This window comes from Balaenoptera borealis (genome assembly GCF_965194805.1).
Source record: "Balaenoptera borealis genome assembly, chromosome: 13".
Classification (NCBI taxonomy): domain Eukaryota; kingdom Metazoa; phylum Chordata; class Mammalia; order Artiodactyla; family Balaenopteridae; genus Balaenoptera; species Balaenoptera borealis.
In genome coordinates this window covers 35,279,018-35,304,283 of record NC_138870.1, presented here as the reverse complement: position 1 = coordinate 35,304,283, position 25,266 = coordinate 35,279,018, and the positions used below count along the sequence as shown (strand labels likewise).

Here is a 25,266-nt window from a genome sequence, read left to right as displayed (position 1 = left end):
AAAAAAAAAGAAAGCAAGCAAGCATGACTTGGTGAAAGACTGACAGGGTATCTGAGCCCTAATCCTGGCCAGTTCATTAAATAAAACATTTAACCTGGTCCCTAAATTCCTTGTCTTTCAAATGTAGGGATAGGCTAGTTGATGAGAACATTTGCATAGTACTCTGAGCCCTTTAAAACATGCATTTGTGTAAAGAGATTTACAAAGTGCCAGCACATAGTGGTAAAAAGTGTTATTAGGCTAAGGAGTCTCAGAGCCTTAGCAAAGTTCTTGATCAGCGTGGTGACATAATGTTACCAGCATTTTTTATTAATCTGGTTGTGAATTACTGAATAGATAGAGGAAGTGGGGCTGGAGCTTCAGAGACCAGTTGGATGGGTTGCCAGACTCCAGTACAACACGAGGGCATCCAGTACGCTAAGGTAATGAGACCTGGGAGGAAAGTATTCTTTTCTTAACAACGTTCAGGGCACATGCAGCCTCGTTATTTACAAAGAAGAAAAAAGGTTTTATGAGTGTTTTTTGTTGTTGTTTGTTTTTAAAGCAGCTACTGTAGAGGCCTGGGAGGCGAGAAGAGCGCATTTGGAATTAAACCAGGGTTAGATTCCTGGCTTTATCCTTTTCTAATTAGGTAATATAGAGGAAGTCACCTAACCTCTCGAGCCTCGGTTTCGTTTCCTCCAAATTAAGGGCGACAATCCCTACTTGGTAGAGCATTCGTGTGCACAAAACCAAGTGGCTTAAGGCACCTAGCAATGGCGCTCACTGGTGGCTGCCGCCTGCCCCCGGGTATCCTTCGGGCTGGGACTGAGACGCCAAGGACCGCCCAGGCCCGGAAAGCGGTTCTACCTGGAGACCGCAGTCGCGCACTCTGCTCCGGAGCCGGGCTGACCTCTGAACGCCGGCCCCCGCCTTGGACCAGGCTTCGCGCAGGATGACAGAGCATCTCTCGCTGGAGGGGCTCCCAGGATGCCGACAGGAAGCGGGCGGCACCGGGCGGAGAGGCGGTGACCGCGCCTGAGGCTGCGGCGGCCACCCCCACGCCGCCGCCCGCGAACTCGCCGCGAGTGCTGGGCCGCGCTGGCCTCGTTTGAAGTCTCCGGCGCGGCCGCTGGTTGGCGGACGCGGGTCACGTGGCCCAGGCAGGAGTTTCCCCGACAGCTGGAGGCTGCGTGGGATCCGGCGGCGGCTCCGGAGCTCGGCGGTGCGGCCTACCCCGCCCCCTCCCTCCTCCCCCGCCCGCTTCCGCCCGGCTTATTATCCTCCGTATTGACAAACAGAGCGGCCGCGGCGGCGACTCTTCGGCGTGCGTTTGTAGCCAAGCCATGGGAGACAAGAAGAGCCCCACCAGGTAACAGCGCCCGGGCCCCCGGGCCCGGACTGTGCAGGCGGCGGGGCCCTTGCGCCGGGTTTCGGGCGGCCGCCTAGCTCGCCGCCCGGGCAGCAGGGCGAAAACGGGGGCGGTGCCGCCGCTGCGCGAGCGCTGCCGCGTGAGGGGCCGGCGCCGGCCGCCCCACAATGGAGTCGCGATGGCGGCGGCCGGAGCGGCAGCTCGGGGTGTCCGAGCGGCGGTGGCGGCGACGGCGGCGGCGGCTGCTGCTGCTGCTGCGGCCGCGCTCGCGCCCCCGCCTTCCTGACTCCCCTCCCCCTTCGAGCCGGAGCCTGGCGCGCTGGGGGCCTGCAGGGCTGGGGTCGCGGGACTGGGGCGGGAGGCGAGGCGGGGCGGCCGCGGGGCCCGGGCGCGGCCCGCTGGTGACCCCGCGCCGCGTCGTGTCCGGGTTGTGTCCTGCAGGCCGAAGCGGCAACCGAAGCCGTCCTCGGATGAGGGTTATTGGGACTGTAGCGTCTGCACCTTCCGGAACAGCGCCGAGGCCTTCAAGTGCATGATGTGCGATGTGCGGAAGGGCACCTCCACCCGGTGAGTCCCGGTCTTGCCCCGCGCGGCGCCCGCCCACCGGCTCGCGGCGCCGAAGACACCCCTGCGGCCGCCGCCCCCTCCCGTGACACTGGCAGACCTAGCGGGCGGAGACGAGCCTGAGGTGGTGGCCGCGATAGGAACTGGGTCAGATTGATCGCGACCCAAGTGATGCTTTGCGGTGAGGGGTAATTGAAGAGGCTGGAACGTTTTTGCTGCCAAGAGAGAATAAATTGTTTAAGGGAGGCATTAGCTACGGCGATTTAATTCGTGTCGCTGGGTGTAATGCCCCCCCCTCTTCCCCACCCCTTCTCCACCACACAGTCCGGATGTAATAACGTTGGCTGCATTGTTGTGTTAGTGTGCAGGAATCAAAGAAAAACCATGAAATCCTCTTTAGGAGCAGAAGATGTCATTTAATGTCGTTCCTCAAAAAAGTATCTGATTATAGAATCCACAACAGATTAAGCTTCCTTTTTTTTTTTATATAGACGTCTGGAAGGGTCAGATCAGCGGTTTGTGTAGTGTTTTTAATCCCAAGTTCTCTAATATTGTATAAATAAATAGTTGGAGGTGAGCCCAGTCACAGGGACACATTTTTCCTGAAAGTATCTGAATATCTTTAGTTTGATTAAATGGCAATCTGTTAGACTATACAAATGGGATAAAATGATCTCTGCTTATTTTCGGTCTGTATTTTATTGTAAGCTTACAGTATGATAAGAGTCTTTTAAAAAACCACTTAAGTGTATTAAGTGGATAAAGAAAATCATTCAGGAAATTCAAAGTCTGTGGCATTCTTGATCTGCCAGCACTTAGTTACTGTGATTTATGGCCTAATATTTAGATGACATATATTCTTGATTAAAGTTTGTTAGAAACTGGACTATCACGAGTATACTAATGCGATATACTCTTGTTTTAAAAAGGGCTATACAATAGTAACATTAGAGGAATATATTCAGTAGGAGTTAGATTCCTAAAAATGAGATATCCAGATTTTTAAACACCATTTATAGCATTTTATTAAATTTTTAAATGTGAACACATAAATGGTTGTCAAAAACTTGAAATTTTAAGATCTGCGTGAAGCTAGCTGCTTTTGACATACCTGTCTTTTTGTAAACCACAATATGCTTTTCGTATATTAATTCTCATTACATTGGATAAAATATATTAAGTATTTTTATGATGTCCTTTAAAAAGCAAATTTTCAAACAGCTACTAAATTCAAGGGAATATAACAGAACATGCTAAAAAGAAAGAAGTACCATTTGCTAAAATGAATGTGGTAACTATTTTTGGACCCGTGATTTAAGTATTTTGAAAAGCAGAGTATCTTTGTATCTCTAAGTCTATATAAGGTTGGATTTGGTTTAGATTATATTTGTATATCTATGTTAGTACTTTGTACTTTTTCAAACACTCTAAGCAATTTTCAGAAAAGGCAGGAACTTTAATGTGGAGACAGTTTTTATAATCTTAATCTCTGGTTCGATATTGTTGCTTTTTGTTGTTCCCTCTCTATTTTCTTGTAGTCATTAGAAAAATACTGAAACTAGAAGAGCCTATATGTTTATTTGCAGGGACAGCAAGGAAGGGGGGAAGCTGGTGTCCTACTCCACAGCCAGTCTTGGGGTTAGAGGAACCCTGAGAAATAGAGTAGGTGGTGGCAGCTCAGAAGAGAAGAAACAGGCCGAATACCTGGCACCTGGAAGAAGAAGGAATATAGTGCACAGGGGAGTTGGCCCAGGACAGAGAAGTGGGCCTAGTTTAAAAGAGGCTTGAGGCCCACATGGGGGCCCCTGACATTTCTTACCAGTACATCTGAGCTCTTATAGATCCAATTTTTAGTGGTGGAAACATTACTTGAGAAGGACTCAGAGAAGCATTGTCATTTGGATTGAAGCTGAAGAGGCTCTGGGCAACTCACCAGAAGTCTAAGGGACACTCTGTTCCTAAAAGTAAGTGTTCTACACTACGACCCTCTCAGCTTCTTCCTTCCTCTCTCTGAATTTGTCTCTTCTCTTTTGATTTTGGCCCTAAGTTAAACCTAAGAGCTCTAATTTCTCTGTTACCTGTTATTTTTCTCCCGCTGTTTCTGAAATTCAGAGTGGAATCCATGTTTGGGTAGAACAATGGAACAGGGCACTGTTAATAGGGCAGATATTGATTGCACCACAAAATATTTGTCCCTCTGGTAATGTTAGAAAAACAGGATTAAAGGACTATATAACACTGGAGAATCAAAAGTTTCAGTAGTTGGAAGAAATAATTCTCTACGACTGACATGTTAATTAGCAGTTAGGGTAATTTCAAGAATAAGGTTGGCAATTACTAAAGCAGGGACTGGATAGCTGCAGAGCAGAGGGATGCAGTTTGCTAATTACTTGTTTGTGTGACTGACAAACAGGACTCGAATCCCTTGGGTCAGACTCACCTTTGAACTGATTTTGTCTTAGTCACCAAATGTGAGGCCAAGTCTAAGCCAATTCCAGAAGTTTGAAAAATCTTTTCTTTTTAAACCTCCAGAGAAGATGGAGTCCATGACCTCCCTTTAAAGTCTTTCTGACATTCTTTTTTTAAAGGATATCTAATTCAAATCCTTTGTATTGCAACAGATGACCTTTTCCTTTGGCAATATCCCTGGTAGGTCATGTTCTTCTGCAGAATAACTGTATGGAATGAAATGAGGTTATATTCATAGCAGTATTTCAAAATGAAATGTGATTTGAAGTAGCTTCAATTCCTAAATTGATAAATTATATTCTTTAAGTGTATGCCATTTCTCTGATTGAATTTTAATTTTGTACTTGCTGGCCTTAATTAGTTTAAATTTGACTAATCTTTTTAAAAATCTAGAATCTAAATAACTAGATAGTTCAAAACTGAAAGTTTTCTACATTGTGCTTTTGTGAAAGAATCAATGATAAATGTCAAACTGACAGGAAAAATATGAAAAAGTTACGGTGACAGTTATTTTCAAAGGTACTACACAATTTCCTTCATCTTTATATTTCAAATTCTTTTAACGCAATAAGTGTCTCAAATATAAACCTAAGAAACTTTAAGAAATCAAGAACCATTCTGAATCATCAGAGAAAAAGAAATATTTAGTATAGTGTGTGTGAGGGTAGTACAATCAATGTATTGAGTTAGACTCGTATCTTATTGCCACTTCACATAGGAATAGAAATTAATGCTTAATTCAGATCGCAGATATTTAAAAATGAAAATGTTAGAGCTACTTGTTTTGGTTTTGAACTGTGATCTAAATGAGAACCTATAAAACACCTAGTCCAGAGCAGGCTTTCAAATGTAATTTCAAGCGTAACAGATAATGTTATATTTTCTCAGGATAAATTGTAGTAGTCCCTTTAGGTTTCTCAGAGATGTTATGTTAGAGAATGATGAGAAAGATTTCACATCTTAGCAAGAGTACTAGGTGTTACACTAGGAGTCTGGCAGTGAGTTCTTATCTCATTTCAACCACTTCAACATTCAGCAGTTTTTATTGAACGTCTTATTTTGTACGAGGGCTGAGCTAGGTACTAGACATACAGTGTTGAGCAAAATAGATGTTTGTTTCTTCTGTAAAATTTTATGATTTGCTGTGAATTCAGAAGCACTTTGAATTGTAACCAATTCTGTACATGAGGTAGTATTAGCAAATCTTTATGTGTGAGCTGAAGAGGTGAAATTTTCTTGTTTAAAAAAAATAGTGTTTATAATTGAACAAGTATTATGGTTAGGAGCTGACTGTTGTTAAAAAGAATGAGTTATTTCAGCTTCTATAAAATGGAAGTAAACAATATAAAGTTCACACTTTGAAGAAACTTAAACCAGTTATCATCTGATAAAACTCTTTTTCAGTGTCATTGTTGTCTTGTCATACTTGCTTTCTGTCTTCTAATTTGAGGCTTGGCACAGATTCTCCTAGACCCTTGGTGTGAGAATGTGAGGAAAGAATTGCGGACCATCTCAGTCAGTCTGTTTTTCAGAATGCAGAGTTCTGAGCCTCCCTTACCTGAGGAGCCTTTCCAGCTACCCCACAGGTGTTGTTCAGAGACTCCTTATTCTAGGAGGTTGGTTGGTTTGTTTTTCTCTCTACATCTTGGGTTAGAGTAGTCACACGGGTTCATTGTTTAAGAGAAATTTTGAAAGTGATTAGTGTTTGGATAGTAGTGGTTTTCAAAGTGTGATCTGATGAACGCTGAGGGTCCCTGAGGACCTTTTAGGGAGTTCATAATCATACTAAGATGTTATTTGCCTTTTTCACTGTTGACACTTGAGGAGGTGGTGCAGAGGTAATGGTGAGTGAAACTGCTGGCTCTTTAGCATAAATCAAAGCAGTGGCACCACATTGCTATATTCATCGTAATCTTCACCGCCATGCACATGCAGTAAAAATAATGCTAGTTTCACTTAAGAATATTGTTCATGAAGCAGTAAAAATGACTAATTTTAGCAAGTCTTGAGTCTTTCTTAATGTTCTGTCTGATGAACTGGGAAGTACAAGTAAAGCACTCCTGCTGCATCCCAAACTAAAGTGGTTGAGTCGCGGGAGAGCAGTTGTAGTTGTTTGTAGTTGTTTGAGTTTTGAGCAGAACTAGCTTCTTTCATAGAACATTATTTTTATTTGAGAGAATGCCTGGCAAACTGTGGTTATTCAGACTCGGATATTTAGCAATTTTCTCAAAAATGAACACAGTAAGTTTGTCACTTGGGGAAAACAATTGATAATATTTGTTGCCAATGATAAAAATTGAGCTTTCAAGTGAAAATTAGAATTTTTGAAAACTTGTAACCACTACAGTGAGCTTAAGAGCTTCCTAGTAGTTTACAGATGATATCAGATGGTTATATCAATGAATATAATTTCTGATATTTTATCATGTGGTTTGTCAACATTTGGAAAATTTGCATAACTCAGTAAACCAGTATTTCCCAATAACTGACGTATGATGTTACAAAACCATGCATAGATAATCCAAAGTATAAAATAAACCAGTGGATTTTAAGGGAACACTATGAAAACTTCATTGACGTGCTTCCAGATTTCATATGCAACTAACGTTTGCGAAACAGCTCTTTGTTGTGCTTTTATTTAGTATGAAAGAAGAATATCCACAATTATCTGAAAAGCCTATTAAAATACTCCTCCCTTTCTCAACCACATATTTGTGGGAGTCGAGATTTTCTTCATATTCTTGCAACAAAACAACACATTGCAACAAATTGAATGCAGAAGGAGATATGACAATCCAGATGTCTTCTGTTAAGCTGGGTAGTTGAGTACCGCTAAAAATATACAATTACAACTCTTCACACAAGGTTATCTTTGTTTTGGAAAATATAGGGTTTTTTCATAAAAGTATATTATTTATATTAAAATATGATTTTTTAAAAATGAAGTAATTATATTTAAATTTTTTTATCAGTTTTTATTTTCGATATAGTAATTTATTTCTTAATTTAGATAAGACCTAGATAAACAAAAGCTCTTTTAACTTTTGAGAGTATAAAGAGATCCTGAGACCAAAAAGTTTATGCACTATTGGCATAGAGTCTTATTAGCTTTGGTTTCTGTATACAGCAGGTTTACTTCGGCAGGCATTCTTTCCCTTTCCTTTATCCTTTGTTGGGTGAGAGCTCTGATATAACCTAGTGACCTAGTTGTTAAACTCAGGGACCTAATCTTAGTCTTCTTTCCATGTCACCTCAGTAGTATTTGATGTTGGCAGCCTTTTTTAAAAATTGAAATTCTCCTTCCTTGACATCTCTTACACTCCCTTTTCCTAGCTTTCCTTATACATCTCTGAAATCAATTTCTGCCTACCCAAACTTGACTTCTTTTCCCTATTCCTTATTTTGTATGGGGCATAAACTTTCTTTAACCTAAGCTAGAAACTATCTTTTTCTCAACTTTGATTCTAACTCATCGTCATCCCTCGTGTCCAGTCTTCTTTTGGCTTGGCTCTCAAATCTGTCCTTTTTACAATTTATATCACTGTAATTTAGAAGCCTGTATCATTTCTCTCATGAATTATTGGACAAATGGGTCTCTTCTCCAGAATGCTGCTAACATTATTTTCAGTATTTTTTTTTTTTGAAACCTGTGTGATTATGTTGTTCTCCCTGTATTTAAAAAAAAAAAATTGAGACCTTTCTAGTGACTACTGACTGAAAGTTGAGCTCCTGAGCATGGTGTTCAAGGCCATAATAATCTATGCCTAGATTGCCTTGCTAGCTTCAGTTCCTGCTGTGTATCCCAACCAATCCTATGCTGCATCAGTACTCAAGTATTTCTGTCAGATGGTACTTCTTAAAAGAAATCCTCTGGGATTACAATCATGCCTGCACCACCCCCACTATCATGTTGATTCAGTGTATCTATGTGTATGTGTAGATAATTATTTCTAGAGAATGCAGTACTGTCTAGATTTTTGCCTGCTCTCCCAGGCAGGGACTGTCTTACTCACTTCGGTATCCCCAGAAGCTAGTAAAGTACCTGGAACATTGTAGGCATTTAAACTTTGTCAATTAATGTTCTTTTAAATTTGACTGTTACTATTTGCCACCTGCCATTGCTTTTCCAATAACTTTTGAGATTATATTTGTAACAATATTACCAGATTATTTTGTCCATAATTTGTAGGTATTTATTGATTCAGCATTATTTTTATTTTCACAATTTTGCTTCATATTTTGATACTGTGTTATTTGATTAAAAGCACAATTTTTACAGTTAGATGAGTAACTGAGATGAGTGATTCTGAGTCTTTATTTAAACATGGGAATAGTATTTTTATAACACAGTATTTGATTATTTTGAAGATTAAATAAAAACATAAAGAACTTAGCACATGTCTTACCATATTTTATTTGTTCTTATATACATTCTTAAAAGCATGTATGTGTACAAGAGAAAATATAACTTTTATCTCCGTTTTAGAACATTTTTAGCTTTGTCATTTTTTGTATTGACATATACCATTATATAAGTTTCATGTGGTAGCATTATTTCAAGGATGACATTGTACATGAATACCTTAGCATTTTTAAGGTATAACTTTGGAAAATTATGTATTTATTACCTCACAACCTTTTCTTTAGGTCTTGTTATTTAGATTACTGAAATTTACATAGTATAGCTGAAAATGAGAAGTATTTCTCTTAAACTACTGAAGTCATGAAAGAGTACAGCATATTATAAAATATATTTTATTACTCTATTAAATTGTGGGTTCTCCATTAAATGATATTTAAAGTTAAAATAGTTGATGTCAAGAGCCTATCAAAAACTAAAATATACTAAACATAGATTTGTAGTATTTGAGATTGTTTAATTGAAAAATAGTTTAGAATTCAGATTCTGCATTTGTTTGAACTACACTGAATTTAAAATTAATGGAATGAATTAAATTTAATTATAATTCAAATGGAAGTAATTTTTACCTTATGACTGAGACAGTATTATTTTATCTATGAACATGTTACTTTTAAAGATAAATCAATTGTACAAATTAGCAGACACCTATATAACTATAGAAATAGGCAGACATTCAATAAAAAAGGAATTTTCCCTCATCTTGTGCTTCTTTACTATTTCTAATTGTTCAGTCAAGCTAAAAAGATTAGTCATTGATATCTTTCTAGAATTTGTTATTTTGCCTTCCTCATTAACTGCTTATTCTTCAATATCCAGCTCACATATCTAGTCCCTGTGACATTCTCCTAAGCCCATCCCAAACTTGCCTTCCTTTGTGTTTTTTGTTGATATCTCTGATTGTGATCTCTATCTAGCTTCAGCATTTCCTCATAAACCCAGAATTGATTTTGTCTTTTTCATGAAGCTGAGTATTCTCTCTCAATGGGACAAATTAACCTGAGAGAGGAGGATGGCTGTATTCTCTTCCTGGAATGAATAGTTCCTCAAAGTCAATTTGTGATGCTTACCTTTATTCTATCATTTAGCATACTATAGTTCTGTTAGATGTATGCATTTACTCTCGTTATGAGTTTCTTAAGAGGAATATGAGTTTTTCATTATCTTTTTCGAAGATGTTTAACTAAGTGCCTGGGAAATAATAGGTGTTCAGTAAAGGTTTGTTGAAAGAGAAATATAGGTATTAGAAAGGAAAAGTTATTATTATTATTTTTTTAAATAAGCTTTGAAAAAGTTGGAATTCTGATACAGGTTAAGTCATTATTTGGAAAAGAACCCTCCTATATACATGTGTGAATTATTGGAAATAAATTATCAGAAGTGAACAAAATTCTAGAATTCTGCACATGCTTATTCTAGGTTTCTTTGCTTATTCCTCTTTCCTTCAAGGTTAGATATCCGGCCAACATACTTTGGTAGAAAAATTAGCATTCTTTGGGGTATCAAGTTTTCATTCAATGAAACCTTAGGTGTTTTTTTTTTTAAAGACACATTTTCGTTAAATAATTATCTTTTATAACTTGTAATGTTAGTGGTTTTACAAGTGTGTAAAATATTATGTCATTGTGACTTTGAAACTAAATTATTCATTTAACAAATATTTACTGAACACTTAACAGTGTTTTGTTTATTGGCTTTCATGATTGCTAAAATCTCTACCTTTTGTTATATATGCTCTGTGGTTGATAATCATCTGTTTTAAAAGATTCAGTAGGCATTTTGTTCTGTAATGTTGTTTATTATGGAAATTTACAGAATTACTGAGAATTTTAGAGCTGGAAGGAACCTTTTAAGAGCTTCCAAAGTGTTTAGTCATTTTCTGAGACAGGCTATTTTTTATTTCTTGAAACCTTAATGGTAGAGATAAGATAATTTTCAGGGGGAAGATATTGAGGGGTATGGGGTAGAGATGTTGGTATTTAAACTTTTGAAGTTGTTGAGGCCACTGTTGTTTCCAAACCCTTTCGTCTGGGATTTTCAACTCTGGAGGATTCTTGCTGTGCTGCAGTCTTAGAGAACTGCCAGGTAATGCATAGCAATCTGCTGGGTGAGGTCTTTTCTATTTGTTGGAACTCATGGCTCTAGCTTAGTAGCCTCTTGACAAGTAAGAAAACAGGCCTGGAAAGATTGAGCTGTTCAAGGTCAATAGCTGGTTAGTGCTAGGTTCAAATGTTTGGATTTCTAAGTCCTTTTTATTACCTTGCTGTGGTAGCATTCAAATTTTTAGCAAGTAACTTCTTAAGGATTTCTTCTTGTAAATTTCATTATACCTGTATCTAGTGCTGTACATCTTGAAAACTTCTAACATTAAACCTACTACTTACAACTGATATAAGAACTTATGTTAAAATCTGCACTAGCACTATAGTGAATGAAGAACAAAATGACAGTCAATTGTTTTCTCTATTTTAAGAAATATTTTTGAAGTTAAAATGTCAAACTTCATTTTGATGTCTTTTACAATAACGTTTATTGTGCTGTATATCTTGACCTCTTTGATATCATAGTATTTCTTAGGAGAAAAATCCCAGTAAATATTATTTCCCTCTTTTATTTGTGACATAAATTCTAAGAATCTCTAATAGTATAACAAATTACAAATTTGACTGTATGTGTGTATGTGAATGTGTGTGTATGATAAAAAATTTGTACAGTTCTCTGACAGTTTTTAGACATGAGTTAAATCACTTCATCTTTACATATTTTATAGTCTGATCAGGGTTCTTTTACACAAAATCATCCTTTATAGGATATACTAGCAATGAGCAATCTAAAACAGCAGCAAGTAGATAATATTCAATGCCAGAGAAGTAGTTGCTCAGGAAGTAGAGCTTTATGTGTATTTGCAAAGTAGGCAAAGTTGTTTTGGTCATTTTTTCATCTTTCTCCATCCTTCTTTGTTATTTACTTTTAGTCTACCCAGGGCCCAGAGTCTCCTAGCCTACTTTCTAAAATGTTCTCATTTCTTTATTTACTAGAAAATCTTTCCTGTTTTAGGTAAATCTGAATAAAGTAGTAGTTTCAAGCGTGAATATAAGTAACCTGGGCATGGGGGATAGAATTATTTATTTCTTTAAGATCATAACTCTTTTTCTGATGATAAAAGTGTTACATGTTCATTGAAGATACTAAAGTATAAGGAGGAAAATAAGAATGCCCACCATCATAACATCTCTCAGGCCAGAGAGATGTTAGCACAGTATTGAACGCACAGCCATCCTTTCCTTTAGCCGTACTGTTCTTTCAGGGCCAGCTTTGGGAAGCCTCCTGTGAGAGAGCAAGTTGCCAGAAATAAGGGAGTAAGGATGAAAGATGGGTTTGCCAGTTAGAGTCAAGTAACAGGTTTCTTGGTGTAGAGAGAGCTGTCCTTCCCTCAGAAGGGCCCAGAGGTTTTGAATTGTGCTCTTTGGAGCCCCGAGATCTCCTGAAATTATCTCAGTGGCTGCCAATAGGAGCAAACAAGTGGGACTTTGTGTTCCCACACTCCACTTCAGCCAGATCATCTATGCTCTTATACATTTTATGTGTTAGGATTTCTCTTAATTTTTATTTCCTAAGTGAGTTTTGCTATTAAAACCTTTTTTTTTTGAGAATCATTGCCCTGTTCCATCCATTTAGCCTTCTACCACTCAAATTCTGCTCAGCACAGGTTGGATTAATTGTGACTGGACTTCTTAGCCTCACATTTCAAAGGGAAGCGCTAATAATGAGTTTTGTATAGTGGTGGGGAGATTTGAAGCTTTTCCCTTTGAAAAGCCTTTTTCCTTTCTCCCTTCTTCCCTGTTCCTTTCCTTTTTTCTCACCCATCTTCTTAGACATTTTGCTTTCTTTTTTAAGACCAAGGCTGATAAGGCCCAGGACTCTATAATCATTGATTAGATGAGTAATGAGCAGTACAACTTACAGATGAAAAATATTTTAAATTCATAATGTCATCAAATTGTACTTTTTGATAAAACTTAAGGCTATTTCATCATCTATATGAATGTGGTTATCAAATTTGCTCAGTATTCCCTTGTTGCCAACTTTTCGTAAACTTAATGTCTCTGATTCACACAGCACTTTTCTGTAATATTCCTTGGTAATTTACATTTTAATTGTAATCTTGCCATCTTCCACTTGTGTAGGATTTCATTATACATGTTTTTAGTGCAGGAAAATATATCTAGTTTTATTTTTCCACTGTGTATTTGTTTTTAATTTTTATGTGTACTCATGATAATGTAAAGCAAAAAAAAGAAAGGAATGTCGATATTTATGAGTTGCTTGCAATTATGTAGTATAGTGGTGAAGAGTTTTGATTCTGGAGCTCAACTATATGGGCTTATATATTAGTCTCAACACTTACTGGCTGTGTGAACTTGTGAAAGTTACTAACTTTGAGCCTGTTTTTTCAGTTGTAAAATGGAGATGATAATAACAACCAAGTGTTGTTGTGAGAATTAAATGAGATAATTCTTGTAAAGTACTTGGCACAGTGCCTGGCATACAGTAAGTCCTCAAAAAATATTAGCTGAAACAGTCAAATACATGAGTAGTAATATAATAATAGACTTCCATATTTAACAGTCCCTATTGTCAAATGTGTGGGTTCTAGTGGGTGACTGACAAAACCAGAACATAAGAATAAGTGTTTTCTACTAAAAAATAATACTTCCACAAATTGCTTCAGGGATATTTTCACCCTCTTACCCTCCTTTCCTCCCTCCCTCTCTCCCTGTTTCTTCTCTGCCCTTCATGTGTGTGTGTGTGTGTGAAGCTGATGTGGACTTCACATAAACATTTGGGCCTTACCAGTAAAAGTTTTTGCATCTAGAAAGTACTTTGGTAGTGTAATAGTGGTAAGCAGTGTATATAGACTTAAGAATTGAATAGTTAAAAGCAGCATTTTTTTTTTTAACTGTTTGTCAGAGTTAAAGAGTAAGTCTGCTTTCAAGGTTGGATGGTCAGACGGCATGGTCATGGTCTTTTTTAGGCCACAGTGTCTTGTTGTTTATTATATTATTTCCTCTGCTTTGTACTTTCTTATCCTCCACAGTTTCTTTCTTATTCTTTATGATTGCTCAAGGCATCATCTCTCTCAAGAAGCATTTCTTTATCCATAGGCCAGAATGAATGCCCTTTCAATTACTCTTAAAGCATTATGTGCAAAATGTGATGATTATGTTTACACAGTGTATTGAAAATATTTCATTTTGTTTCTCTCTCCTTCCCTGAACTGTAATCTCCTTGAGAGTAGCGCAACCGGTCCAGAATCACATTTTAGTTTAAATCCCCACCATGCCATTTATGGTCATATAACCATAGGGCTTTGTGGTGATGATTAAATGTGATAAATGATGTAAGGAACTTAACATAGTTTTTAGTTAATAATAATGGTAATAATTGTAAATGATATTAATAAAAAATCCCAGTGTCTGTCATTGTGTCTTGCGTAGGTACTGACAATGCTTAACTGAACTGCAAAGTCTCTTTATCGTTTATCTGATTCTGTTGTTGCTTTAAACTGTTTTCCACTTGTTTTTAAGGAACATTTACATCATTTCATTTCATTTCATTTCATCGGCCTGTGAGTTGGGTAGAGTATGTCTAATTGTGCCCATTTACTTCATAAAAGAACTTGTGTCAACCTAAATTACCTTCATACTCAATTTTTTCAACAGTTTAAAAAATGTTTTCTTTTGTCATCGATACAATGCATAGTTGAAACCACAGCAAGTAGCATTTTATTCTAAGTTGTGATTATTGTGTTGAATCTTAACTAGCGGTAGAGAAACCATTTGGTGGAAGCCGTTGCAGTAGTCTAGGCAAGAGACAATAGTGGCCCAAACAAGGATAATGCCAGTAGGAGAGAGAAGTGAATGGATTCTAGATATGTTTAGTAGAAAATGTATAGGACTTGATGGATGGTTGGATATGGTTGTGAGAGATAGGAAGTTGGGTTTTAGAGAGGGAAGAATCGAGGATAAATCCCAGGATTCTGGCTTAATTATGCAGCTAGGTAAATGGTGGTACTTGTCACTGACCGGAAACAAGAGGAAGGACAGGTTTTGGGGAAGGTAGTGGTTCACTTTTAGGTTTGTTGAATTTCAAGCATCTGAGAGAAATCTGAGAAGGGGGATCTATGAGGCAGTTGGATATTTGGGGCTTAAGCTTAGGAAGGAGATCAGGGCTATAAATATATGTTTGTTAGTCATCAGCATACATGACCAAATTGAAGCCATGGGAGTGAGACAGATCTAGACAGATCAAGGAGAGAATAGATAGAACAGCATGAGAAAAGAGAACCTAGGACAGAAACTTGAGAAACATCATCACTTCCTTGTGGTGGTAGAAGAAGAGCATCCTACAAAGAAGAAGAAAGAAATAGAGGAGAAAGAAAAATTAAGTAGGGAGTGAGTAGCCCAGGAGAGTGTAATGTTATGGGAATAGAGGGAGGAGAATATTTTCAAAAGGAGGGGATGTGGTTGGCCATGGCAAATGGCTTTTACTTTCATCAGAATCTTAATTTTTCCTTTGCATTCTGTATAATATTTATTTTAACAAGTGTTGCATTAACATTTATATTTTAAATTGTAACAAGATTGTAATCCTGCATAGTGCTTGCACTAAGCTTTCCATGGTAGTTACAACAGTTCTAAATTATATCTAATAAAGGAGGTTAATAATGGTAGGTCAGGAGATGAGTAAAATTATGTTACTAACTAACTTGTTTCAAGGAAGAGTGCTCTAATGATCTAGAGCATTCTTATCTAAATATCACCAAGCCTCTATTTTTACAGGTAACTCCTGGTTATAGAAATTAATAGAATTAATTTAAAAAATTGGATCCATGTTGGTATCAAGAATTTTTTAAGTGGTAAGTACAACAACTTGGAACGCTTTCTTGGAAAACTGCATAGTTAATTGCGAGGGAGTGCGTATAGTTTGAAGAAGTTCTTATCTTCTGTTTTTAGAAGGAATGAATCATAACATTAGATCAGCTAACCAAGCAAATCACAGCACTTTTCATAAAACTGTACAGTATATTTGGTCTGTAAAGTGGTAGTCATTGTGGAGTATATTGGATTTGATGTTATCCATGATTCAGATTTTTTTTTAAGGCAAAAAATAATTTTGTGACCTTTTAATGCCATGCTAGACAAGCTCTAATAAGCCCACTTGTGGGTTATCTCTTTTGAGAAGTGTAAGTTCATTTAACTTAATGTCCATAATTTAGATTTTATGAGTGCTGAATAACAAAGTTATTATTTAGAATATAGTCAGTAGGTTGCACTATTACTGTTGACCTCAGACTATTTGAAACTTATTATATTAGAAAAATTTGCCATTGTTTTATAAATCAGTTTTACAGGACTTCCCTGGTGGCGCAGTGGTTAAGAATCTGCCTGCCAATGCAGGGGACATGGGTTCGAGCCCTGGTCCGGGAAGATGCCACATGCTGCAGAGTAACTAAGCCCGTGTGCCACAACTACTGAGCCTGTGCTCTAGAGCCCGCAAGTCACAACTACAGAAGCCCGCATGCCTAGAGCCCGTGCTCTGCAACGAGAAGCCACCACAATAGAAGCTCACGCAATGCAATGAAGAGTAGCCCCCACTTGCCGCAACTAGAGAAAGCCCACGTGCAGCAACAAAGACCCAATGCAGCCAAAATAAAAATAAATAAAATAAATAAAATTATTTAAAAATAAATAAATAAATCTGTTTTACATCAAGAATATGCACTTATGTTTTAGAGATAGTTATTAAGAATTGATTTGAAAATTAATACAGGGCTTAGAATCTCTTTAGATTAATTTTAATATTATGGTCAGAAAAGGTGAGAAAAAGAATTTGAAACTGCAGAGTAAGAGTTAGATTTCCTTATCGTGTTGACATAATTGTTGGCATTCAGAGTATTGTTAGCTGTTATTTTTGTGTATTGGGTTGGCCAAAAAGTGCCTTTGGTTTTTAAGTAAAAATAAAAGACATGTTTTTTCATTTTTACCAAGAACTTTATCAGACAACGTATTCACCCTTTTGTTCCACTACCTTCTGCCATTTTTCAGGCAACTTCATAATTCTGTCTTCCCAAAACTTTTTATCTTTTTGAGCAAAGAACTGTTCCAGGTGCCTTTTACAGTCTTCCAGGGAATTGAAATTTTGTCCATTAAGAGAATTTTGTAAAGACTGAAATAAGTGGAAATCTGAAGGTGCAATGTCTGGTGAATACGGCGGATGAATCAGAACTTCTCAGCCAAGCTGTAACAGTTTTTGCCTGGTCATCAAAGAAACATGCGGTCTTGTGTTATCCTGATGGAAGGTTATGCGTTTTCTGTTGACTAATTTCAGACGCTTTTTGTCAAGTGCTGCTTTCAGTTGGTCTAATTGGGAGCAGTACTTGTTGGAATTAATTGTTTGGTTTTCCAGAAGGAGCTCATAATAGAGGACTCCCTTCCAATCCCACCATATACACAACATCACCTTCTTTGGATGAAGACCGGCCTTTGGTGTGGTTGGTGGTGGTTCATTTCGCTTGCCCCACGATCTCTTCTGTTCCACATTATTGTACAGTATCCACTTTTCATTGCCTGTCACAATTTGTTTTTAAAATGGAATGTTTTCATTATGTTTCAGTAGAGAATCTCATGTGGAAATACGGTCAGGAAGGTTTTTTTTTACTTAACTTACGTGGAACCCAAACATCAAAGCGATTAACATAACCAAGCTGATGCAAATGTTTTTCAGCGCTTAATTTGGATATTTTGAGTATGTTGGCTTATTTCCTGCGTGGTATATCGTTGATTGTTCTCAATTAATGTCTCGATTTGATCAACTTCAACTGGTCTCCCTGACCGTGGAGCATCGTCCAGTGAGAAATCTCCAGCATGAAACTTCAGAAAACTGCACAAATCTTTTTTGTGTGTTTCAGTTGTGTTTTTACCTTTCTTGAAATAATAAAGCATAATATGCCAAAAATGTTGCTTATTTTCTTCCATCTTCAGTATTAAAATGGCCACACAGAAATTCACCAATTTAATAAGTCTTTTTTTAAAATGAACGCTGATATGACAGCTGTCACATACAGTCTAACAAAATTGTTTCGAATGAAGTTAAAGACAACTAAGTGCTACTAGAGCCATCTTATGGAAAAAACCGAACGAACCTTTTGGCCAACCGATCTTTAACTTGGATACTAACTATAATTAGCTAAGGAAGGACTAATGCTTCTCACATTTTGGACTAGGATCAGGAAAATATTTCCTTGAACTAGAAACTATTAAGAATAGAGGGTATTACTTTTTTACAGAAGTATCCCATGATACCAGATATGGTTTATAAAATGTGGTGCTTAATTATGGGACTAGGGTATTTGTCATATTAGGAAGATCAAAATATTGTTGAAGATCAATTAATGTGATTAAGGTATCCTTAGGAAGAATGACTAGAACATAAAATGATATAAAAAGAAAAACCACATAGCCAATTGGTTAGTGTTTAGCATAGTACAGGAGGTGGTAGGAAGTGAGAGATGTTATTTGACGGTTGCTAGAATGGTGTTTTATCCTGGGGTTGTAGTAATGTAGGCTTCTTTATATTTAAGTTAACTGCATCTTAAACTTTAAAAAATTTCAATTAAAAAAAGTAGCTTGTAGACACAACAACCAGTTTTCAGGGCTGCCGCACACTTAGACTGTGTGCATTATGCAATTCTTTGTAATGCTTTGGTTCCGTCCAGATTTGTTGGGAAAGAAATGCCCTGGAAGGTGGCGTGTGATTTATTAATCAGTTTGAGGAGGTTGGTTGGTATAGTTCAGTTGAGTCTTATCTGCTTTAGCTTTAGGTTGAATTTTTGGACCTAAAAACCAAGAACCAAATTCCAAATTGGGCCCCCACCCATTAACTCATATTTTCTGTGAGTTCCTTTTTAGGAACATAATTAATATTCACTTTGCAACTTTTAGCTTAATACTAATTACTTTGTAATGCTTTCCATATTAGTTACCTGTTGCTGTATAACAAATTACCACAAAACTCAGTGGCCAAAAACAATCAGCATTTATTATCTTCTCTCCCTCCCTCCCTCTCTCCCTTCCTTCCTTTCTTCCTTCTTTCCTTCCTTGTCAAAAATTCAGAAGCCGTTTAGCAGGTGGTTCTGGCTCAGGATCTCTCAGGCTCAATTGAGGGAGGATCCACATCTAAGCTCACTCAGCGTTGTCGGCAGGCCTTAGAATACCTGCTTCCAGCTGTTGGCAGGCCTCAGGACTCTGGTTGTTGGCCGGATGCATTAATTTATTGGTCATGTGGGCCTCTCCATGGGGCTGCTCACAACATGGCAGCTTGCTTACCCCAAAGCAAGATATCTGGGTGAAAGTCACCAAAACGGGAGCCACTGTCTTTTTATAACCTAATTTTGGGAGTGACATCCATTACTAATGCCAAATTCTGTTCCTTAGAAGTGAGTCACTAAATCCAGCCCATACTCAGAGGGAGGAGATTACAGAGGGGCATGCATACCAGGAGGTGGGATCAATGTGGACCATCTTAAAGGCTGCTTATCACACGGTCCTTTGAAGTTTAAAACTTTTTGTGGTTGTTGCAGAATTCTTTCCTGAAAGGGAAGCTTATGGAGGCAACCCAAAATATAAAATAGATAAATGGAGAGCTGTTCTGTCCAGAGCAGGGGTTCTAGGGACCTAGAGCTTACCTGCTAGCATCCCTCCACTTCAGCTTTTCTGAACAGATTGAATATTAGTATCTTTACCATCTAATGTCAGTCAAGAACATGAATATGTACTATTTTTCTCATACTTTCCTTTTAGAATTTGTCAGCAGTTGCAGTTCTAAAATTCTAGCTTACAAATAAAAATCAGGTATTGGAACATGGAAAATGATTTGTGTAAATGTTTCTGGCAACTTTAACGGTCTGAGGAGCTTTCTTTACTAGTAAATCTAATGGAATGGCTGATTTTGTAATATTAGCAGATATAATTTATATATTGGTAGGATAATGATAGTGATTTACTTAGTAACTACTGTCTAGAATGTTTTCTTAACTATTTCCAAATTATATGTATTTTTGTACAAGTGGTATTTGCACTTCTTTTAATATTAATGTGTTTTTGTATCTCTTTCATGCTGCACATCGTGATTCCTGATCAATACCATAAATTACTTATTTTCTTTATCTTGCAATATAAAGAATATAGTCTCAAAATTATAGTACAGTCATCCCTTGGTATCTATGGGGGATTGGTTCTGGGACCCTCTTGGTTACCAAAATCTGAAGATGCTCAAGTCCCTTACTAAAATGGTGTAGGAGTTGCACATAAACCTGCATACATCCTCCCATATACTTTAAATCATCTCTGGGTTACTTATAATTCCTAATACAATGTAAATGCTATGTAAATAGTTGTTAGCATGTTCTGCTTTTTGGAATTTTGTGGAATTTTTTTTCCGAATATTTTTGATGTATGGTTGGTTGAATCTGTGGATGCAGAACCCCTGGATACAGAGAGCCAGCTGTACCAAAATTAATACAAACACTAAATCTCTAAACTTAGAATTTTTTTAATAGTTCTTTAAAGATATATAAAACCATTTGAAAATAATTCCCTTTCTGGGTGGTTATGTTACAATTTGATATATGGTTAGATTCCAGGCATGGTTTTTAAATGCATTACTTATATTTTTATTAACTTAATCCTCACAATTGTTCTATGAAGTAGGTTCTGCTGTTACCCCTATTTTACAGATAAATACAGTTTTTTCCATCTTGATTTTAGGTTAATTTATGTTAACAAGAAAATAGTACTGTTTTTGTTTGTTTCTTTATGGGTTCATGTAGAGCTAAGTAGTGGATAAGGCTGAAGGAAAGGAAACTTTAAGAAGCGGATTATCTGATGAGCTGTTTAAGGAGCAGAAAAGGATGACAGTTTCTGTAAATAACATTTTTTAGTAAGTAAGTGTGTAATTCACCTTTGACCTCATTTTGGTTAACTGAGGTACACACATCCCCCCCCATATTTATGAACCATCAATAATGTCACTGAAATACGTGTGAATATATGTATGATGTTGAATTTTATTACACTGCTAAAGGATTTCAAGTCCAGGATTTACCACGAACAACTTTCCACAGCTATAATACCTTACATTAGAATTTTAAATCTTAATTGAAAGTTAGAAAATAATGTACTTGGAATCACAAAACCAATTGTAATTTAAGTTGCTTCCGGCCAAAATATAATGTCTAAACTAATGGGTAGTAGTGGAAGTGAAAGTTAGCTAACTCTTTTTTTTTTATTTTTAAACTTTGGGTTTTTATTTATTTATTTATTTATTTGTTTGTTTATGGCTGTGTTGGGTCTTCGTTTCTGTGCGAGGGCTTTCTCCAGTTGCGGCAAGTGGGGGCCACTCTTCATCGTGGTGCGCGGGCCTCTCACTGTCGCGGCCTCTCTTGTTGCGGAGCACAGGCTCCAGACACGCAGGCTCAGTAATTGTGGCTCACGGGCCTAGTTGCTCCGCGGCATGTGGGATCCTCCCAGACCAGGGCTCGAACCCGTGTCCCCTGCATTGGCAGGCAGATTCTCAACCACTGCGCCACCAGGGAAGCCCCCTTTTTTTTTGAACAGTTTTTTCAAAAGTTCAAATTGATTTTATGCAGTAGGTTCTCATTAGTGAAACACTTGATTAGGTTCTTGATTACTAAGGAGTACCTTTTTGTGGATGGGCGTTACAATTATTAGAGCTTCCAGAGGATACTTTTGAATAGAGTATCCTAATTTCTGGAATGTCTTTTCTCAGCTGTTCTGATAAAATCCATCTTAGTTGAGCTTATGCTATGATAACAACAACAAACAGCTTTGAATTCTGGTCTCTTAAGTGAACCTTTTGTTTACCTTAAGATATTTTCAAGATATTTTGATTCTCAAATTATTTTTAAAAATGCATTTGATTTTATTTTCAATTCATAAGATCTGAGTCTAAATGGAGACTGCATGTGTTGCTATAAATTAAAATTGGAAATTATCATTTAGTTCTTAATGACAACTTTTATACTAGCTTATACCGTAAGGATAAAATATTTGGATTATTGCTCCTGTATCTGTTGCATCAATCCAAACACGTAGGACCTTCATGCCATGTACTTGCTTACTTTTCAGGGAATAGATGTTAACTAGGAATCTAGTTAACTAGATAGCCCTTTTGGCATTTATCTCTGTATTACAGTTAGAAATTGAGGTCTGTGTAGTGCCCCTGTTTGCCTGAATGGGTCATTTAAAAGGTAATGCATTAAGCAGCTCATGCAGCTCAATATCAAAAAAACAAACAACCCAATCCAGAAATAGGAAGAAGACCTAAATAGACATTTCTCCAAAGAAGATATACAGATTGCCAACAAACACATGAAAGAATGCTCAACATCATTAATCATTAGAGAAATGCAAATCAAAACTACAATGAGGTATCACCTCACACCAGTCAGAATGGCCATCATCGAAAAAAATCTACAAACAATAAATGCTGGAGAGGGTGTGGAGAAAAGGGAACCCTCTTGCACTGTTGGTGGGAATGTAAATTGATACAGCCACTATGGGGAACGGTATGGAGGTTCCTTAAAAAACTAAAAATAGAACTACCATATGACCCAGCAATATCACTACTGGGCATATACCCTGAGAAAACCATAATTCAAAAAGAGTCATGTACCACAATGTTCATTGCAGCACTATGTACAATAGCCAGGACATGGAAGCAACCTAAGTGTCCATTGACAGATGAATGGATAAAGGAGATGTGGCACATATATACAATGGAATATTACTCAGCCATAAAAAGAAACAAAATTGAGTTATTTGTAGTGAGGTGGATGGACCTAGAGTCTGTCATACAGAGTGGAGTAAGTCAGAAAGAGAAAAACAAATACCGTATGCTAACACATATATATGGAATCTAAAATAAAAAAGGTTCTGAAGAACCTAGGGGCAGGACAGGAGTAAAGATGCAGACATAGAGAATGGACTTGAGGACACGGGGAGGGGGAAGGGTAAGCTGGGTTGAAGTGAGAGAGTGGCATTGACATATATACACTACCAAATGTAAAATAGATAGCTAATGGGAAGCAGCTGCATAGCACAGGGAAATCAGCTGGGTGCTTTGTGACCACCTAGAGGGGTGGGATAGGGAGGGTGAGAAGGAGATGCAAGAGGGAGGGGATATGGGGATATATGTATACGTATAGCTGGTTCACTTTGTTATACAGCAGCAACTAACACAACAATGTAAAGCAATTATACTCCAAAAAAGATGTTAAAAAAAAGTAAAAAAAATAAAAACAAAGGATCCTGACTCATCCAAAAAAAAAAAGCTAATGCATTAATTACTATTATTTTTTAAAACTCAGATTTATATAAAAATGGGTATAACCTATCCAAGACAATTTGTATCTTTAAGTGGGAATCTAGGAAAAATCAGTTGACATGGTGCTGTCAACCTTTACTAAATACAAATATTACCTTATAACAAGATTGAAACTTAAGATTTTCATTAGAATTACATTTTCAGTTTGTTTTTGTTGAGTAATGATTTTATACACCATTTTATCCTGTTTACTCTTAAAACAAAGGAAAAGCTATACGTTATCTTTAATTTTTTGTATAGAACGAAGAACCATGAAACCATATGTTTCTTGAAGGTAAGGAATAATTATTAAATAGGAGCATAATGGTAGCAGGGAAGACTATAACTGAAACATATCTGTATCTTCAGTAAGACCTAGTGTTTGAAGTCATCACTGCTCTAGCACATTAAAATGAACATGTACCTGATTAATATGTATTGAGTTAAAGGTAAAGGCAGTCTTCATGTGAACCTGAAATAAAGTTCTGTTGAGGAGACTTTTCTTCTGTTAGAAATAGATTTTTGTTTTTCAGTGACAGGTCCAATTTAAAAAGTATAACATGGGGGGTGGGTGGGAAGGGGGAGCTGGGAGGAGGTGAGAGAGTAGCATTGACATATATACACTACCAAATGTAAAATAGGTAGCTAGTGGGAAGCAGCTGCATAGCACAGGGAGATCAGCTTGGTGCTTTGTGACCACCTAGAGAGGAGGGATAGGGAGGGTGGGAGGGAGATGCAAGAGGGAGGGGATATGGGGATATATGTATACATATAGCTGATTCACTTTGTTATACAGCAGAAATTAACACAACATTGTAAAGCAACTACAGTAAAGATGTAAAAAAAAATAAATGAAATGGAAAGTAAGTAAAATAAAATAATTTATTGCTATAAAAATAAAAAATATAACAGTTAATCAAAAATATTACTGTACTACTTTGTACAAGTATTTACATTAAAATCAGCATCATTGTTTATCAGTGGCCTGGCATACTTTTTTTTTTTTTTGTGGACATACTTATATATGTGTATGTGGTTGGTTGGTTGTAGGTGACAAATGGTTATTTTAAAGACTTACTGAGTGATGAATGGGAATTGCATTGATGCTTTTTATCTGAAGTCTTACAGATTGTTAATCCACTGTGGTGGCCTCTACACCAAAATTCAAGCAATGTTAGTGACAATGGCTAGTTAAGAAATGGTAGATTTTGATCAACTAATTATCCTTTACTAATATTAAAAAATGATGGTGGTGTTTTAGTGAGATAGAATAGTCTGATAGCTCATTTTTTATATATTAAAATATAGCTGTTGTTACAGTGGAGATTTTAAAATGAAATCATTCAAATCATTTTCTTTTCCTTGTGTTTCTGATAATGCCAGAAGTTTCTGTTGACCTCATAGTTAGCACATTGTTTCTGTATTTACTTTGGTGCATTCATATATAATAATCTGATGAATTTACAACTCTGTCCCCTGTAGTTCTACATGTATTAATAATCTCAAATAAATTTAAATAATTTTCTTATTCTGATAGAGAAGAAAAAGCTGGATCACTTACCAGTAACTGGAGTTCTCCTATTGGGTAATCTCCACAGATCCACATTCTTTGAAGTTATTGTGAATGCCTCGAGGACCAAGGGACCGTTGAAATTTCCAATTTCAGGAAGGTAAGCGAGCACACTGAAGCATGTCTCTAGCATCTCCCAAATGCCCTCCCCCCAACTTTCTTACATATGCGTCTGTACTGCATGCCCCCTCAGTTCCAGTGGATGCCCATCAGGAAGATTCTCATGCTGGACAGAAGGGCAAGAGAGGTGGATCTGTGAGGGAAAAGACCCAATAGGATAACTCAAGTTGCTGGTAAGTAATCTAGTTTTCACAGACTTAAGATTTTTTTCCCACATTTCTTCTCTTTAGGAGTTCATTTAATTACAAAGAGAGGAAGTTGTTTGGGATAGCTTCTTTTTGTAAGTTTGATGTGGATTATAGAATTTATTGTATGGATGATAAATAC

General features: G+C 37.3%; 2 protein-coding genes across 13 annotated transcripts in view; one reads left to right on the top strand and one right to left on the bottom strand.

Annotated features, from left to right (window-relative positions):
• Nucleotides 1–954, bottom strand: part of PPHLN1 (periphilin 1) — a 259,607-nt gene extending 258,653 nt beyond the window's left edge. For all 7 annotated transcript variants that reach the window (XM_082349474.1, XM_082349473.1, XM_082349471.1 and 4 more), the window contains exon 1: nt 850–954. In XM_082349474.1, the coding sequence (XP_082205600.1) occupies nt 850–946 (97 nt within the window). In that variant the 5' untranslated portion in view covers nt 947–954. The remainder of the gene's footprint in view (nt 1–849) is intronic.
• A 235-nt stretch (nt 955–1,189) lies between these two features.
• The window catches only part of YAF2 (YY1 associated factor 2), a 65,843-nt gene continuing 41,766 nt past the window's right edge, over nt 1,190–25,266 (top strand). Inside the window, exons 1-3 of one of the 6 annotated variants that reach the window (XM_082349499.1) lie at nt 1,190–1,351; nt 1,793–1,918; nt 24,848–24,919. In XM_082349499.1, coding sequence (XP_082205625.1) covers nt 1,326–1,351; nt 1,793–1,918; nt 24,848–24,919 — 224 coding nt within the window. In that variant the 5' untranslated portion in view covers nt 1,190–1,325. Of the gene's footprint in view, nt 1,352–1,792; nt 1,919–2,071; nt 2,097–3,501; nt 3,880–5,834; nt 6,001–24,786; nt 24,920–25,266 lie in introns of those variants that run through there. The other 5 variants (XM_082349500.1, XR_014233113.1, XM_082349503.1 and 2 more) reach the window with 5 other exon arrangements.